This window comes from Pyricularia oryzae, chromosome 2 (assembly GCF_000002495.2).
Source record: "Pyricularia oryzae 70-15 chromosome 2, whole genome shotgun sequence".
NCBI classification, from domain to species: Eukaryota; Fungi; Ascomycota; class Sordariomycetes; order Magnaporthales; family Pyriculariaceae; genus Pyricularia; species Pyricularia oryzae.
Window position 1 is genome coordinate 7,479,987 of NC_017850.1, and position 14,378 is coordinate 7,494,364.

Here is a 14,378-nt window from a genome sequence, read left to right on the forward strand (position 1 = left end):
AAATAGGACCACCAAGATTTAATTACCTCGGTTGTAGCCCCATTAACCCGGGCATTTTCTATTCGCCGGGGTCTTTGGGTTTTCAAAATTGGATATCGGGCTATAAAACGGCTAACCCAATGTTTCCCAAGGCTTTTTCTTTCTCCGGCGGCCTGAAGAATTCGTTCCGCAAAATAGCGTAGTTCTTGATGCGTTGGCGGAAGGCCTAACGCGGCCTGCGCAAGTACCCAATCTGCCAAATAGGTTTCCTGCTCCTGTGAAAGCCTTTGACAAAATCTTTTCGCTTGTTGAATTGACTGGGCCCCCTTTAAACGATCGTGAAGGGTACTCCGAGGAATACCCCATTTTTGCGAGGTTTTGTGAACTGATTTGCCATTTCTTATGTCAGAAATGGCAGCAAGAAGCTGATTTTCAGTGTACTGTTTCATTGGAAGGTTTGGAGCAAGAATCTTCAAAAATCAAGTTCTAAAGTGAAAAATTCGTCTAGATATTTATAAAATAAAACAAAGGGTTGACGTGGCTGAGTAGATATTTTTAGGGGCCGGACTTTAGGGGGGTCGGAGATGTGGAGCTCAACGTTATTGGACAGTCGTTCAAGGACTTTCTTCCTTCGGTATTCTCAAACGCCCTCGACTAAAACCTTGTTGGAAAACTGTCATCATCATACCATAATGTCATTAACATTCCACTCCACCACTACAGATCATGGCCACATTCGGCTTCAGCAAGACAATGACGTACCTCCTGCAGGCCCCGCCCTACATCTTCGCCTACATCCTGACGCTGGGCATCTCGTGGTCCAGCGGCCGCATGGTCGAGCACTGCTGGCACATGGTCGGCAGCATGGCGCTGTGCATGGCGGGCGCCGTCGTCATGATCTCGACCCTCGCCCAGGGCCCGCGGTACTTTGGCATCTTCCTGCTCGCCGGCGGTCCCTTTGTCGCGCTGAACCTGCAGATCTCGTGGGAGACGGCCGTGGTGCCCAGGCCGCGCACCAATAGGGCCGCCCTCATCGCCATCGCCAACTGCGTGAGCAGCGTCAGCCACTGGTTCACGCCCTACTTCTTCCTCACGAGCCAGGAGCCGCGCTACGAGACGGGTGGGGGTATCATCATCGCCGGCTGTGGGCTGGCCATCATTGCGTGTCTCGTTACGAAGTGGTACATCGACAAGAAGAACGCGCAGCTTGACAAGCGGGAGAGCGAGACGGGAGAGGTCAACACTTGGCGCTTTGTTTCGTAAATGGGTTGGAAAAGAAGGTTTTGCGCGATATAGGCTACGTCACATTAGTTGATGATACTGCAAACAAACATTTTTTGCAAAAGTTATCTGTCAAGGTTGTTCATGTTCACTGTGGAGAAGGTTCTCTGTTGCTTAGCGTTACATATAACATTAAAACTTATAATGTATGAGCCCTTTCACAGCTTGAGTCCTGTGTATTATTGGAGAGAAATGCATGAAGCCGTAGCCACGGGAAAATAAGTGGGCACCACAGTGGAACAAGTCTCTCCCTTGGGCCTTGACATTGCCTCGAGGCTCCTGCGACTTTTCACAACACCGATGCAAACAGAGCTTTACAGAGTCGACGTGTTATAATGCTAAATTTGGCAAGAAATTCATGATATGACCAAAGTCAAGCCATACTGCCGGGAGGGCCCTGAGTGGTCAGATCTGAGAGATGTGCGACTCAGCCCAGCTATTCTGCATTGATGATCGGCCACAAGGCTTTTCAATTGTATTTAATTAGCTAGAGGAACTTAAAAATCCTGTCAGGTTCCCACTCAAGTACGACTTATTTTAGAAATGAAGAATTTCCAGGCGGTGGGTTCAATGCTTGCGACTAGGCGTCAACAATCTCTACGTTAATGGTAAGGATCTCTCCCATTGCATAATTGCTAAATAGTGTGGGCTTTGTGGGTGTTGTCGGCTTTGGTAGTAGCTTTTGCAAAAAAGGTTAGTTCAGGTATTTGAAGCTGCCCGCGATTAGTTAAGTTGGTTGAGGCCCACGCATGGACGTACGGTAGCAGGGGAGGTTTCTTTTTTTCTTGCCTCGTCCCGTAGTAGCCCGGTCCTCGCGCTGGTGTTATTTTTCAAATACCAAATCAGCCTGTCGTAAAATTGCACACAACTTCTCCTCAGTAATGGTACCAAACCCGGCGATTGCAGTTCGCTAGCATGGCGCTCACTTCATTCTTCCTCGGCCTAGCTTGGTTCGCAATTACTGTCAGCAGCCAAGTCAATCTCTACAAATACGACACGCCAGACCTCGGCTTTCAATACCAGCCTGAAGTAACTCATTATTGGGGACAGTTTTCTCCTTACTTTTCCGTCCCGTCAGAATATAACGCCTCCTCCCCTTTGCCTGGGTGCAAAGTCACCTTTGCACAAACCCTGTCTCGACATGGCGCTCGATTCCCAACCAGAGGGAAAAATTACGCTGCTTTGCTTGAGCGAATCCAGTCTTCTGTGACCAAATACGGCCGAGGATATGAGTTCATTCGAAACTACAAGTACAATCTCAGCGTAGACCAATTGAACGACCTCGGCCGCCAACAAATGGTCAACGCCGGGATACACTTTTACCGACGATACCACAGTTTGGCCAGGAGCAATCAACCTTTTATCCGCTACGATGGACAGCAACGCGTAGTCGAAAGTGGCCAAAAGTGGGCACACGGCTTCCACCTGGCTTATTTGGCGGATGAAAGTCGAGTAGAGCCGGACACCTTTCCTTATAAGATGGTTGAGATCCCGCACGGAAAAGCTTTCAACAACACTCTGAGTAACAAGCGCTGTGCCAATTTCGACAAGTCCTACGCCAAAGCCCTCCGACAAGCGACTGGAAGAAAGCTCATGAGGGGAATCAGACGACGACTAAACAAGAACCTTCGAGGGGCCAATCTGTCTACCAAAGAAGCCCATTTACTTATGGAATTGTGCCCCATGGAAACAGCGGCAAATTTTGGAAAAACAGGTGCCTTGTCGCCATTCTGCTCCCTCTTTAGGAGGAAGGACTGGAAGGCATTTGATCATTACTCCACCGTCGTCAAGTGGTTTGCCAGCGGTGATGGTAATCCGCTGGGACCGACATTGGGGGTGGGCTGGGTAAACGAGCTCATTGCCAGGCTGCTGCAAAGGCCCGTGGAGGATCACACCAGCACCAACAGCACGCTGGCCACCAACCCCGCGACGTTCCCGTTGACGAGCAAGCTCTACGCCGACTTCACCCACGTGAACGACCTGTTGGGGATCTACTCTGCGCTTGGGTTGTTCAAGACAAAGACGACGCTCTCCAATACGAAAATGACTACAATCCCCATAAACAGAATCGCGGCCGTGCAGAAACTTACGGGATATTCGGCCAGCCGGGTGGCGTCCCTGGGGGCCCGTATGTACGTTGAAAAGATGACCTGTGAGGGCGAGCAGGGGGAGTTGGTTAGGATCTTGATCAACGATAGGGTGATGCGGTTGCCCAACTGCGGCGCTGACAAGGAGGGGCGATGCAAGCTCGGTGCGTTCATCCAGAGCTTGAGTTTTGCTAGGGCTGGTGGGCATTGGGATAAGTGTTTTTCACATGAGCAACAACAGCATGGACAGAGCTAGTACTTTGGACATTGAATGGTCGGTTCAACTTGCATAATCTCACATAACAATTAACACCTGTATCCAGCCCTCCTGCCTGAAATAGTGTGCATGGAGCGCAATGAGGGTGGTGTGGAGACTCTCACATTTTCTGCCTGTTGTGACTCATGAGTCAATCAACTGGTTGTGCAACTTTTTCCATCAGCAGATGTCGATTGTTGGTGGTACAAATAACACGATATGGCATGGTATCAGCAAAGTAGGCCAAAGTAACCAAGGTGCTTGAGATTTTGGGGTTGCATTGGTTACGTCTGACGGGTTCTATCAAGACTCTATCGGGCCACAATGGCCTGCGCGGTCCGCCTCATACTTGGCTTAGAACAAGGTCGAATAAAGTCAGGATCTCACCCTCCACCGAGAATGTCAGCCTTGTACACACGCAAGGATAAGAGACTGCTGCTCCTGCGGGGCAAGCAACTGGATTCCTTCATTCTTTCTTATTTTTCACTGCAGCAGGCAGAACTGCAAAAGGCACTACCATAGAAGTCGTGATTTCCACGCTCAAAAACCACCCCAGCTGTTTTTAGGCTTCCTTGCGCAAGATCTAACTTTTTTTGCTTTCTCTTTCGATACTGTCCTTTGATTTGACTGCAATCGTTGCGCAAATGGAAGACATCCTATCTCAAGCTCCGACTATCCCCTGGGCACATTCTTGTGTTTGCTGCGAGAGAGTGACGATGGTACATGACTCTAGCGGCAACCATGTAACGTATAATCAAAATGGTGCAGGCGAAATTGCGACTTTTGACCTGAGCTTCAGTCAGGTTTTGGCTCAGGCAGAACAGGGTTGCGCTTTCTTCAAGCATTGCGTAACGAGGCTTGCAGATTTCCAACCTGACAATGAATTTAGACTCAGTATTGGAAACTGTGCCAATGACGAAGAAGATATAAATTTTTTGAGTATTGATTGGTATATCTCCAGAAGCGGCCACCCAATCATTGATGAGGAGGAGAACGAGATGATGGTATTTGCGTTGCATGGTAAGCTTGAGCCTTTCTGGTCTCTACCCCAAGCCGGTGGTACATCAAGCAACGACCATGCTGACGGCCTGATCCGCGAGCAAGATGATCCCGCGGGAAAATTATAAGTTGCCGACCTCTGAACCCTGAGCCTGCCAGCAATCTGGAGTGGATGAGATGGTTACTCAAAGACTGCGAAAGAAATCACCAGTTGTGTGGGCGTGAAAGCGCATTCCCCAAAGCAGAGGCGCCTCTTCGACTGCTGGCCGTTGGCAAAACCGGCGACTCCCACGTGTTCATCCACGAGACCGCCCGTAGAGGGCCCTCGAGATATGCAGCGCTGAGCCATCCTTGGGGCGAAGGTCAAGACGCCGAATATGTGCACAATGTCAAGACAAAGGAGGTCAACCTACAAGAAAGAATGCGAGATGGGATTCGACTTTCTCTGCTGCCAAGAACAATGCGCGATGCGATCTATTTGACGCGCGAACTATCTCTTCAGTACGTCTTTGTTGATGCTTTATGCATTGTCCAAGACGACAAGGTCGAGAGAGACAGGGAAGTTCACAGAATGGGACCCGTCTACGCAGGCTGCGCTCTTCTTTTGTATGCAGCGAGGGCAAAGCATGGCGACTCCGGAATGCTGGGACCTGGCGATTTGCACGCAAGCTACGGTGAAGTGTTCAGGCTTGCTTATCGGAATAACCGCAATGGCGTGGAGGAACACGGCTCTGTATTTGTTTGCAATGGCTCCATCTTGAATGACAGCGAGCCATTGGATGACAGAGGATGGGGATATCAAGAAGACAGATTTGCGCCTCGCAAATTGATATTTGGTTCTAAACAGACGCGTTGGGAGTGTGGCGGATACCCTCCCGAGGACGGTCGCGCGAGCGATGGAGGCTCTACCCTTGGCGAGAGCCCCTTTACTGTATCCGACACCGCACGTTATGAAGGTGGTTGTTGGAAGATCAACCCCAATGAGCCCAATTTTGAAGAGCGAATGCATCAAGCGTGGATGGCCGCAGTCAATGAAATATCCAAGCGGAAATTCAGTCACCCTGGCCAGAGGCTGCCGGCTTTGCATGCCACTGCGTTGACGTTTGAGGCCAAGATGGGCTTTCAAATGTCCGCCGATTACTGGGACGGCATATGGGGACCCGATGCCGTTCGCCAACTGCAGTGGTGTGTATCGAAGCCCGAAAAAAAGGAAGAAAGATCCGGGCCTTCTTGGCAGTGGGCATCCTGGGAAGGTGCGGTGGTTGATGGAGTGATGTTGGACTGGGGAGACAAAGTCCCAGATAGCATCGAACTCGATGCGAACAAAACTCTCTCTGTCAAAGGAGCCTCCATGGCCAGCGTTTGCGTGAGCAAGGGTTGGGAAGATGGAGAAGGCGCCTGGATTACTCCTATCGAGGGCAAAGCCCCTCTCAGAATATATTGGGACTATCGGCCGCAGCTGGCTGATGAGGTGTGGCTGCTCGTGCTCAACGACAATAACAGTCTAGTTCTCGGTCTTGTTCTCGTGGTAGCGGACGACAGAGTAGATACATTCGCTCGTTGTGGTATCTTCTCCATCAACTTTGCACGCTTCCAGGAAGATAAGAGCACGTTTCCAACGGCGTGTCGGGATCTTTGGATTGTTTGAGTTTTGTTGTTCTGGCGAGTTTTTTCTTTTCTTACCAGCTCTAGACTTTCATATCGGGAAACAGTTACGGCAACAGGCACCACGCCTAGACCTCCTGGTTGTATTAGGGGGGAATGGCGCAGTGGTTAAGCGCCATGGCTGTTACTTGAGTAACGTAGGTTCGAATCCTGCTCCCTCCACCTCCTCCCCGCTTACCCGTGGCAAGGATAACCCGGCTGGCTATCGACAACAACCACCCGCCTGTGCCGTCGAGCCCACACTTGTTGGGAACTTCGTCTCCATGGCTACAAACGACCGACAGCTCCGCTGTTTGGACACAGGCCCCTCTCGATGAAGAGCCGTCAACTGCCGTCAGACGAATCCTCCGTGCGCCTGAAGGCACGGGGTCGCGTCAGTGAACAAACCTGTAAGCAGGACCGGGCACGAACCCGGTCAGGCTCGATTCGCTTCTATGCCCTTGTTTTCCGCTGTGTAAATAGAGAAAATAGAAAGCGCGCCGAGATACCCCTCGGGAGGTTGCTAACGGCCGGCTAATGAGCCGGGCCGAGCCCGGCGTTAAATAATACTACTACTACTACTACTACTCCTGGTTGTATTATGACTCTTTGTGTCTTTGAGCGCCTTTTGTGCCGTGATGTACGGCGTCGTACAGAAGGAACTCCATAAGACTGTAATATCAACATACTTGACCGGTTTGGGGTTCTATCCTAGCGTCTGAATACGCTGCTACCAGCGCATTGTGTGGTTGGCCACCCAAAGCTTAGGGAAACAAAAGGTTGGGCAAGACAAGAAAGCCGTGATTGTTGAATAATTGTATTTATACTCGACTTTCAATTCTTTTCAGGAGTTTCATCAATATTTCCAGGTCGTCCATTACATATTCAAAGTCTTGGTTATAGGAGGCTCCTATACTGGTATAAGAGAGCAAAAGGTGGCAGAGGTTCCCTTGGTGCTTTTTGCTCGGTGTCAGTTACCACTGATTGAAGATAACATCACTCCAATCAGCAACCAAGGCAAACAATGTTTTAGCTAGCTATGCAAAGAAGGGGGAAGACGCGAAGAAGCTTTTACTCTATACATGTTGCCCTTATCTGGTTGACAGCATGCTTGAATTAGTCTAGAATAAATATATTAGGAAGTCTTCTTTTCAGCCTCTGGTTCCTATGTGTTACGATCAAGGTATCGGGGTAACCTGTTCTTATGGCAAAATACAGTGGGTTGAAGCAACTAAACGTCTGACTGGGTAATTAGGGTTTTCGATAACTGGGGGTGAAATTATAATCGTTCTCAAATAAATATTAAGGTTAACTAAAAATGAATTGCTGCTAAACAATCCTAAAATCGAATCTAGTTATATGGTAATGAGCGTGCCTCATATAAATTATATCCCAAATGTAATCTCTTTTAATCTTTACAAATCATATGAGATTATTTCCTTTAATTTGTTGTGATCCCAAAAGATCATTGAGATTATTTCCTTGGCAATTACGTGGAGTTACGTAATTCCCTTCCTTAGGTAATCCCTTTCTGTCGGTCGGTGATTTCTTTGGGCGAGTGTCGTCAGGAGGGGTGTGACGCCCACCTGGCCTCCCTGGTACCGGCCCAATTGTCTGGTCGTAACAAGTTTTGTTAAACTACGTAAAATGCTCATATTACAAACGAACACCAGTCCCCGCCTCTCTGGCGAAATAGCCAAATGTGTCGGCATCCATAAGGCTTTCCTGTTGCCCTAAACTATATTGATAAATGGTTAGCCCCTTTTTCGATTTTCGCAAAATTGATAAAAATTATAAGTTATAACGTTTCGTACCTTCTGACTTTTTCGATACCGTATCCATCCCCATAATCTTCAGTTCCTCTAACTATATATTTATATTTTTGTTGGGTTAGTTGTTACGATCAAGGTATCGGGTAACCTGTTCTTATGGTAAAGTACAGTGGGTTGAAGCAACTGAGCGTCTGACTGGGTAACTGGGGTTCTCAATGACTGGGGGGTGAAGTTATGATCGTTCTCAAGTAAGTATTGAGGTTAACTAGAGTTTGATTGCTGCTAAGCAATCCTAGAATCGAATCTATCTACATGGTAATGAGCGTGCCTTATATAGACTATGTTCCAAGTGTGATCACTCTTGTGTAAGTGATCATGATCACTCTGGGGTGATCACGGCTGTGCTGATCACTTCCTTGGCAATGATCGTGGTCACTCTTGTTCTGGTGATCGGGTTAGGGTTTCTTATCTTATCACCACGTGACCTCGTGCTCCCCTTCTCTGTCCTTGGTTCGTGCTTCTTGGTTAGTTCTGGTTTGGGTTCCCGACACCTCTCTCATTTTTGCCCAATCGTGTCGGTACCAATCCTGGTCGTAACATTAGTATGCGAGCCACTTGAATTGGATTTACTAAGAACTTTTTGTTCGTGGGGTTAACTTGCTCGATTTGAGATGCGACAATTCGTGGATAAGCATTATAGCACTGAAATAAAGGCTGTCTTCAAAGAAGCGTGGACATAAATAAACCATATCCTTTTTGTGATATACGAAACCAGAAAGTGGGTTACCCCTTTTGCTTGTACAAAGCGAAGTTGAACTTTCGCAACGAAAAGGGATATTATCTTTGGTAATATCGCACGCTTCTTCAATTAGGTGATAAGAGTGTTGGACGGATTCAATATGTTCATGGCTATCGGTTCTGAAATATCTGCGCCTTAGCCCCTCGTTATTTTTAACGGCGAACCAAGCATTATTTGCCCAAATTTCGCACCTTAAAATATTAAAATTAGTATTAAATTCCTCAAAATCGTTTATATTATTGGTAAATATTTTCGTACTTTCGCATAGCTTCTTTTAAAAACTTTGCTTGGTCATCACTGCAAGAAATTCCAATATAGCCTCGTTTAAAAATGTGCGGAGGGTTATTATTACCGTGGAAAAAGGAAACCTTCGTAAAAATATCAGTTAAATTTTGGTTTGTTTAAAAATTTTAATGGCTATAAAACGTACGGCGTTTATTTGGGCGGTTGGACCAATTTGGTTGTTTTTAACAAAAGAGATATCTGTCACGGCCAGGGTAAGCATAGCACGGAAGCTAGTCTATTGGCGCCTATCGACGAAGATTCTACTCTGAGGAGAGGAAAGGAAACAAACAAAGTTCTGAGCTTGACGCGACGTCGATAAAGGTATCACCCTGGTGGGTCGTTGGTCCAGGGTCAGGGTTAGGGTCTGGTGATCTCATGGTCCAAATGTCACACTACCCCCTTCCAAACCTCGTATGTCGACGCAGGAGATCATGCGAGGCTCTTGTCAAGTTAACCATGTCGTCGCTTTTTCCTTTTACCGTTTAACTCTCCATGCTCCGCCACGTTATCCTCCTGATTCGGTTCGTCCAACTTATCCTCGGCAGCGGCTTTTATCCAGATTGCCAATCGCTTCGGCGGTCCTGCGGCATCTTTGTACTTCTTGTGGAAGTCGTCAAGGGCTGTCGCTGAATTCTTGAAGTTTTCAGCCGGGTACCACGTGTCGTCTGGATCACATCCTTGCCATGCGACCTGGTATTGCAATGTCTTACTCCGGCCAAATAATCGGGACGCTAAAACTTTATCGACCACAAACTCTGGTTCTCCGTTAATCTCTTCTGGCGGAGGCGGCTCTCTTTTCTGTTGTGGTAATGGGTCCATTGCGGCTTTGCGGAGGCGGTTTGCGTGGAACAAGTTTTTTCCTTTAAACGATTCAGGTACGTCCAGAATATAGCTATATCCTCGTTCTTCTAAAATCTGCCATGGTCCGGTCCACTGTGAATCCAGTCTGGTCGTCGGTGCGGTCGTCGGAAACCCTTTTTTCTTGACGAAAACATAGTCGTTAACCCCAAAATCTACTGGTCGCCGCTTTTTGTTGGCTTGTTCTTCCTGCCTCGCCTGCGTTTTTAGCGCGTTTTGGCGAGCCAACTCTTGGACTTCTTTAGTCTGGCGGACGATCTGCAGCGCTTTTCGTTTCTGGTCTGAATAAACCAAAATATCGTCGGCGTATGCGCTGGCGAACAAGTCCAAAAGTTCATTTAGCTGAGCGTTGATAAATGACTGCCACCAAGCTGGGCCGACCTTTAGCCCAAAGGGAAGCACCTTCCATTGAAAGGTGCCCTGTCGGGTGCGAAAAGCAGTGAGGTACTCTAAGCCAACCGCCATACGTAACCGGTTGAAAGCTCGAATAATGTCGATTTTTGTAAACCTCTTTGCATTGCGACAATTAAAAATAGTTCCGTTGACATCCGGGGCTGGTACGAATCGATCTTTCAAAAACTGGTTGATCCATCGGTAGTCGGTGCAAAAACGGCGTTCTTTGGAGTGTGGTTTAGGTACGAACAGGACAGGCGCTGGGTCGGCCTGCATACAGGGTTCGATAAACCCAATGCGCAGCAGCTCGTCGACTGTTTCCTTTTCGAGCGGCAGGAATTCCACAGGTGTCCTGTACGTCGGAGGCGATCCTGTTTTCGGCTTGTCTAGCTCCAAAATTACATCGTGCCCTGGGCGATGTGGAGGCAGGTTGGTGGAAGCTGCTTTCGAAAAGAATCCCTCCAGGTGAGCGAGTCGGGATGGCAGTTTGCTTCGGACCAGTTCGACATGGTCGGGGTCTTCATCTTCCGGGAACGGGATTGGTTCTCCCTTGTTGGTTTTCCATTGGTACGAACGGCCGACGGCAGATAGGCTGATGGCGGGTTTTTCGGGTCCAATTTCTAACGTGATGGGCTGCGTGGGTATTGGGCACGATTTCCATCGCTTTTGTCGGGGGTCGGTGTCCAGTTTGTGTTGAAGGGCGGCTATGTTTACAACGTCTCGGTCCTCACCCAAAACGACCGGGGTCGTTGGTTTGGGTTCTAAAAAGGTTGTTTGGCGCCACGGTCGTCGAAGTATTTGCACCCTTTTGGTTTCCCGTTCGAATGCTCGGTCGCGCCGCTTTGCATCGGCTTGTGCAACCGGATCGGGCTTGTCCAACATGTTCGGAAGTCTAATGGCTGGCGAGAATTTTGCCAGCGACGGTGTCCTTTCAGGCCATGCGAACGTTTGCGTTTTCGGGTGGATCCAAACATCCTGTTCAACTAGCCAATCCTGCCCAATAAACATATCATGTCCACTTTCCGTCACGTAAAACATTTGGTTGCTGAACCGGCGTCCATCGATTTCCAAGGTCGCTTTTAGTTTGTGCGTAATGCGTCCTGCGTCCTGTTTGCGGTAATCCGACAAAAGTAGCGGGGTTTTTAACCTTTGAAGCCGGGCTCCTAGCCGTTCTGCGGCTTGTTCAGCGATTGCTGGGCTGATTAAAAGAGAAATATCTGCTCCGGTGTTACAAAAAGCTTTAACTGATAGTGCTACGCCATTAACCTGTATTTGAGTTCGAATGATGAAAGATTTAAGTCGTGGGTTACTACCAATCTAAGCTATCGTAGATATTTGGACCACCGAGGAGGCTTGCGGCGGTCTCACTCTTTTCCCGATTCGTCTATAGTTTCCGAATCTAAGCTACTCGTTTGTTACTTCGGCTTCACTGCTTTAACATCCCTTATTCTCTCTTTTTCGGGACAATCTTTGGAATTATGGCCACCCCTTCCGCATATGAAACAGGTGTTGGCATCCCAATGCGCCTTTTTCTCCTCATAAGTCAGTGAGCGACCGGCCTTAGCCATCGTGATTGGTTCCGTTCTATCCCCTTGATAATCTTTGGGCTTGTAGCGCGAACGGACTTTCGTCGAAACTGTTTTCTGCCTGCTCCGGGTCTCGTTCTTCGTGCTGGTCTTGTCGGTGCTCTCTCGGTCTTTGCGCCTTTCTTGTGCCAGTTGGTTGCTGTAGACGGCTTTGGTAACGTACTGGCAAAACGTCTCGTAGTCTATGTCGATGTTCTCACTATCGTGCAGCAGACGGTGATCGAGGTCGGCGGGTATACATCCCCACAAGGTTTGCTTCCAGTCTTCTTCCCGAACCTTTGCTTGCTGGGCTAGTGAATTAAACGTGGCAATAAACTCGTGGATATCTTGGCCCTTGCCTAGCTCAAACTCGTGTTTCTTAAGGGCTTCTCTGGCAGCTATGGACTGGTTGGGGTCGTGGTACATGGACTCTAGGATTTGGATCATCTCGGCTACTGATGAAAAGGGGCGTGTAACTGAGACGTAACGAGTAATCATTGCTTTCTCGGCTTTGTCCTCGAGCAAATTCATCAGGTAACGCATCCGACTTTTCTCAGTCCTAAAAATGGCGACATCTTCTTCGAATTTGTCGGCCACCTTTATTAGCCAGCTATCAAATTGCGTCTTATTTCCTGCGAACTTTGGGGGTGAATCGGCTCTGGCTTTTGCTTTGTCATTGTAAGCAGGGTTGATGCCGCCTGTTCCTTGGAACTCGGTAAAGGCTGGCCAAGCGGCCATCCCTTTTGCTTTGAAACTCGTTCCGCCGAATGCACTTTCCACTGATGGCTCTCGGTGCCTTAATTCTCTGTAGGGCCTGGGGCTGGGTGTGTCGTTTCTCAACGCGTTTCTTAGCCTAAGTATTTCCGCTTCTAGCCTAGCGATCTCGCTGGCTGGGTCGTTTGCGTCGCTTATCATTCTGGGGTTGTTTTCTTGTGCGTTCACGTTGAGCTCCGGGGACCGCGAAGAAGATGCAACTTCGATTTCGTCCTCGACACTGGACTTGGTGCCTGGGCGAAAGTCTGTTTCGCTTTCTGATCGGGTCGGGTCGTCGATGGGGCGGTCTGTTTGCTCCGTCTGGTTCGTAATCAATCTTTGTAATTTCCTGCTCGCAGGTGGGTGGTCCTTCAGCCTGGGCATAGGTCGGATCGGTCGTGGTCGGGGACTGGAATTGCCGTTCCTGTCGAACTCCGGTCGGGTCGGGTCTGTCGGGTGCGGATTTATTTTCGTCGCTCGCCAGCGGCGTAAAGATAGGTTGTTGCGCCTTATTTGTTAATCGCTAGGCCAGCGATTCTTTAGAGAGTAGAATTGTGTCACGGCCAGGGTAAGCATAGCACGGAAGCTAGTCTATTGGCGCCTATCGACGAAGATTCTACTCTGAGGAGAGGAAAGGAAACAAACAAAGTTCTGAGCTTGACGCGACGTCGATAAAGGTACCACCCTGGTGGGTCGTTGGTCCAGGGTCAGGGTTAGGGTCTGGTGATCTCATGGTCCAAATGTCACATATATGATTGACGTATGTAATCCCCCACGTGCAAAAGCTTTTGAGTTTTATGGGAAAATAAAATAATAACAAAATAAAATCGAAAGATTACAATTCTTTTATAAAAGCCACCCTCAACGAGGAAGTAAGCGGAAATTTGAATCCAATTCGACCAATTCAAAAACTAAAAATGCAAGTAAGGTCCTTGTTAAGTAGTTCGCTAATTAGTATATCCAACGTACAAACCGCATATTTTTAGGATTTTTGTTTGATTGATTGGAAGCGAAATTTTAAAATTGCCAAAAATACCTTCGTAAACCGCGAAAACTGACAAGTTGTCCTCAAGCCCAATCCAAAGAAATCTTCAATTGAATCCACAGGGTCCAAAGTCAAACAAAGCCACAATTGAACCACGCTAATTGTAGAGCTTTGGGCTTCAAGGGTGAGCCTTGAAATTAATAAATTCCGGAGGTCGCCGAAGAAAACCAAAATAACCAGCATAATTACTACAAGTGATACAGAATAATTCCCATAACGGCGTTGCCGCGGCCGATGGTACAATAATATAAGTATACAACTGTTTTTCTGCTTTAGATAATTAAAATCTTACGTATTTATCAAAAGAGGCAAAGTCTAATCGTGTGCAGTGATAGTCCAACAACCACTTCATAACGTCTTTTACATTTTACCATTCACTGGTACGAATAATAATTTGAATACCTTTTATTTGGCAAAATGAATTTCAAATTTATTACTGTTTTTTTCGCATATGGTGCGATTGCTTCTTCTTTGCAACTTCCCAACGCCGATATTGTTCCTCGCGCCGAAAACGAATCGAAGCAACAAAGATACAACAGATATCTGAACGAATATATTGATCCGCAAGAGTTTACCAGTGGCGATATTTATACGAACTGGTATAAATCGTGTTTGTCGAATTGTTATATGCATTATTTGAATCAAGGACGCCGCGATCTCCA

General features: G+C 47.8%; 4 protein-coding genes and 1 pseudogene across 5 annotated transcripts; 4 read left to right on the forward strand and 1 right to left on the reverse strand.

The window, feature by feature from the left end:
- Positions 1-705: 705 nt before the first annotated feature.
- On the forward strand, positions 706-1,242 carry MGG_10810 (uncharacterized protein; the record flags this gene model as incomplete). Its single annotated transcript, XM_003715583.1, has 1 exon — positions 706-1,242. One exon carries the CDS (start codon positions 706-708, stop codon positions 1,240-1,242), a length of 537 nt encoding a protein of 178 aa, XP_003715631.1.
- A 933-nt stretch (positions 1,243-2,175) lies between these two features.
- MGG_10811 (3-phytase A) lies at positions 2,176-3,753 on the forward strand (the record flags this gene model as incomplete). The annotated part of the gene is made up of 2 exons (XM_003715584.1): positions 2,176-3,511; positions 3,671-3,753. 2 exons carry the CDS (start codon positions 2,176-2,178, stop codon positions 3,751-3,753), a joined length of 1,419 nt encoding a protein of 472 aa, XP_003715632.1.
- Positions 3,754-4,247: 494 nt separating this feature from the next.
- MGG_10812 (uncharacterized protein) lies at positions 4,248-6,648 on the forward strand (the record flags this gene model as incomplete). The annotated part of the gene is made up of 3 exons (XM_003715585.1): positions 4,248-4,623; positions 4,845-6,073; positions 6,409-6,648. The coding sequence occupies 3 exons, from the start codon at positions 4,248-4,250 to the stop codon at positions 6,646-6,648; spliced, it is 1,845 nt and encodes a 614-aa protein (XP_003715633.1).
- On the forward strand, positions 6,358-6,429 carry MGG_20039 (annotated as a pseudogene). The gene has a single exon. The product of its transcript is annotated as a tRNA-OTHER (tRNA).
- A 1,254-nt stretch (positions 6,649-7,902) lies between the features above and the next one.
- MGG_15920 (uncharacterized protein) lies at positions 7,903-8,988 on the reverse strand (the record flags this gene model as incomplete). The annotated part of the gene is made up of 3 exons (XM_003715586.1): positions 7,903-7,984; positions 8,061-8,112; positions 8,982-8,988. The coding sequence occupies 3 exons, from the start codon at positions 8,986-8,988 to the stop codon at positions 7,903-7,905; spliced, it is 141 nt and encodes a 46-aa protein (XP_003715634.1).
- Between the last annotated feature and the right edge of the window lie 5,390 nt (positions 8,989-14,378).